At 44.8% G+C, this 2,303-nt stretch overlaps 1 protein-coding gene across 9 annotated transcripts in view; it reads right to left on the reverse strand.

Annotated features, from left to right (window-relative positions):
- Window positions 1–2,303, reverse strand: part of ppp1r12a (protein phosphatase 1, regulatory subunit 12A) — a 44,247-nt gene that overhangs the window by 5,365 nt on the left and 36,579 nt on the right. For 2 of the 9 annotated variants that reach the window (XM_017411671.3, XM_017411668.3), the window contains one exon: window positions 1–101. The exons of 5 other annotated variants lie outside the window; for them this stretch is intronic. In XM_017411671.3, the coding sequence (XP_017267160.1) occupies window positions 15–101 (87 nt within the window). In that variant the 3' untranslated portion in view covers window positions 1–14. Of the gene's footprint in view, window positions 102–1,970; window positions 2,234–2,303 lie in introns of those variants that run through there. 2 more of the 9 variants (XM_017411667.3, XM_025004951.2) reach the window with 2 other exon arrangements.

Raw genomic sequence — 2,303 nt, forward strand, 5'->3', positions numbered from 1 at the left:
GGGGGGGGTCGGATCTACTTGGAGAGCTTGCTAATGACTCGAATGAGCGCTCCGTTCTCGTCCTTTAGTCTCTGGTTGTCGGCTTTCAAGTCCGGGAGCATCTGAAATGGAGTAAAAGGGAACAAAAAGGGAGGATGGGAGGAGACCGAGAGAGAGAGAGAGAGAGAGAGAGAGAGAGAGAGAGAGAGAGAGAAGGCTTAGACGAGTTTCGGCACAGTCTTGTGTTGTTCAACCAGTCAGGCATATTTGACAAACTGTTAATTGCAGCCTGAATAAGCAGTCTCAGGAGTCACACAGCATCTCTCTCTCTCTCGTTTTAATTGACTTCTTTTTTTTTGTGACTTTAAAAAAAAAAAAAATGGGGGAGAGGGAGGGGGATAATCATCTCTGATCCAAGCCAAAGGAGAGGGTTTAAATCCTGAGAAGGCCATGCAAAGTCTGACCAGGAAAACTCACACTCACACACACAAAAAGTTTGTTTAAAAATCAAAATCAAATCGTAATCTGTGAACAAAAACTCAAAAGAAAAAATAATTACTGTCATGTTGTCTTGAGAGTTCCCCCAGCCAGAGAACCAAAATGACAACTTATCCATTTGTCATTACAGGAACCATTAACAGCTGTCAAAACCAGGAACAGCCTTTTTAATTTAAAATAAAACCCAGACGAAGAACTCAAACTGAAGCCTGTGTGTGACCTATAAATAATATTAAAGTGCCACTTGTGAAATCCCCTCCCATATATTATGATGTTATGGGTTTCTTTTTGTTTTTTGTTAACAAGATTAACAAATGAAGGAAATGTAAGAATTTCCATAAGTGCTGAGACCCCAACAGGATGTTGACAGGGATGTGTAAAATAAAATAAAAAATAACTGAATGCAATGATTTCTAAATCTTACAAACCCATATTATATTCAGCATGGAACATAGTAAACAAATAAAAGGTTTAAAGTAAGACATTGAACCAATTTTGAATCTGATGGCAGAAAAGATGGAGCAGGGGCCACGGAAGGCTGTAAAAGTAAGCGGCGTGAAGAAGAAACGGCTTTTTGGAGCATTTTGCAACCAACTGTTAATTGGCAGCAGGTTGGTAAGAGGACTGGGTAAATGATTGCCTAATCTTCGGGCCCACAGGGGTATGACTCTGTTCTGGACGTCGCTGCATGGGCTCCGTGACATCCATAAACGCCGCTTTAAGACGACCTGGGACTGTTTGAACAGCCAGAGTCCCTCCTTCAGACAGGAATGGGACAACATTCCCTCTACAACCTCCAGCAGCTGCTCTCCTCAGCTTCTAGATGTTTACACACTGATGTGAGAAGAGGAGTGGGGAAACACGGCCCTGTCCCAACTTCTTTAACATCTGTTGCTGCCATTAAACTCAATAATTTTTCTCTAAATATGTCTTAAACATTTAATATGTGTACTGTGTTCCACTGTGGGTTGATGAGATGTGCAAATCATCGCATTCTTTTTCGAAACCGGTGAACACGGATTCTTCTATCAAAACATGACTGAACGTTTACATTCTAACCAACAGTGGGCCAGGGAAGAGGAGCAAACCCAAAAATATGCAAAACATGCGTACCCGTAAAGTACCTGTGGTGGTAAAAAGGCTCGGGGTTCAGTGTCTGATCATTTGGGCCAAAAGGAAATGATGCTATAAGAAGCAGGTTCATGCAAAGAGGCCAGAACAAGCCAAACGGAGCTCCCTCAGAGGAAAACATCAAACTGGAACTCACAAACGAGGACACTTTCCTTTACTGAGATTTTAATCTTTGCTTTGATTTGTCAGGAGGAGGCTTTCCTACACTGACAGCTGATAGCGGTGGTGCTGTAAAAGGAGAGTGTCCTGTTGTAAAATAAAATATAATAAAATAAAAAAACAGCCTCCCCAATCTGAAAACCCAAAAGCTCTGGGGAGGTAAAAAGACAAAACCAGTCAAAGTTGGACAGCTGGACACCTGCCTGTCTATGGGTGCGGGGCAGAGCACAAACGAAGCATGAGAAGAGTGTGGTTGGGAAGGAGGTGGGGGGGGTGAGAAACAAGAAGAAGAAGAAAGAAGAGATGGTGGTGGACAGACAGACGTAGCTTAGAGGTCGACGGCGGGCAGCTGGCTGCAGGCCGACTGCGAGAGCTTCGCCACCACGCGGGCCAGGGCCCGATTCTCAGCCTGCAGCCGCTCCTTGACTTGCCGCAGGGCCTGAACCTGCTTTACCTGGGGGAGGTTCTGCAGGGAGGGTGGAGGAGGACAAAGAAAAAGGGATTCGGGGAGAGAGGGGAGGGGGGGGGGGGGGGCA

The sequence above is a fragment of the Kryptolebias marmoratus genome, linkage group LG18, assembly GCF_001649575.2.
Source record: "Kryptolebias marmoratus isolate JLee-2015 linkage group LG18, ASM164957v2, whole genome shotgun sequence".
Classification (NCBI taxonomy): Eukaryota; Metazoa; Chordata; class Actinopteri; order Cyprinodontiformes; family Rivulidae; genus Kryptolebias; species Kryptolebias marmoratus.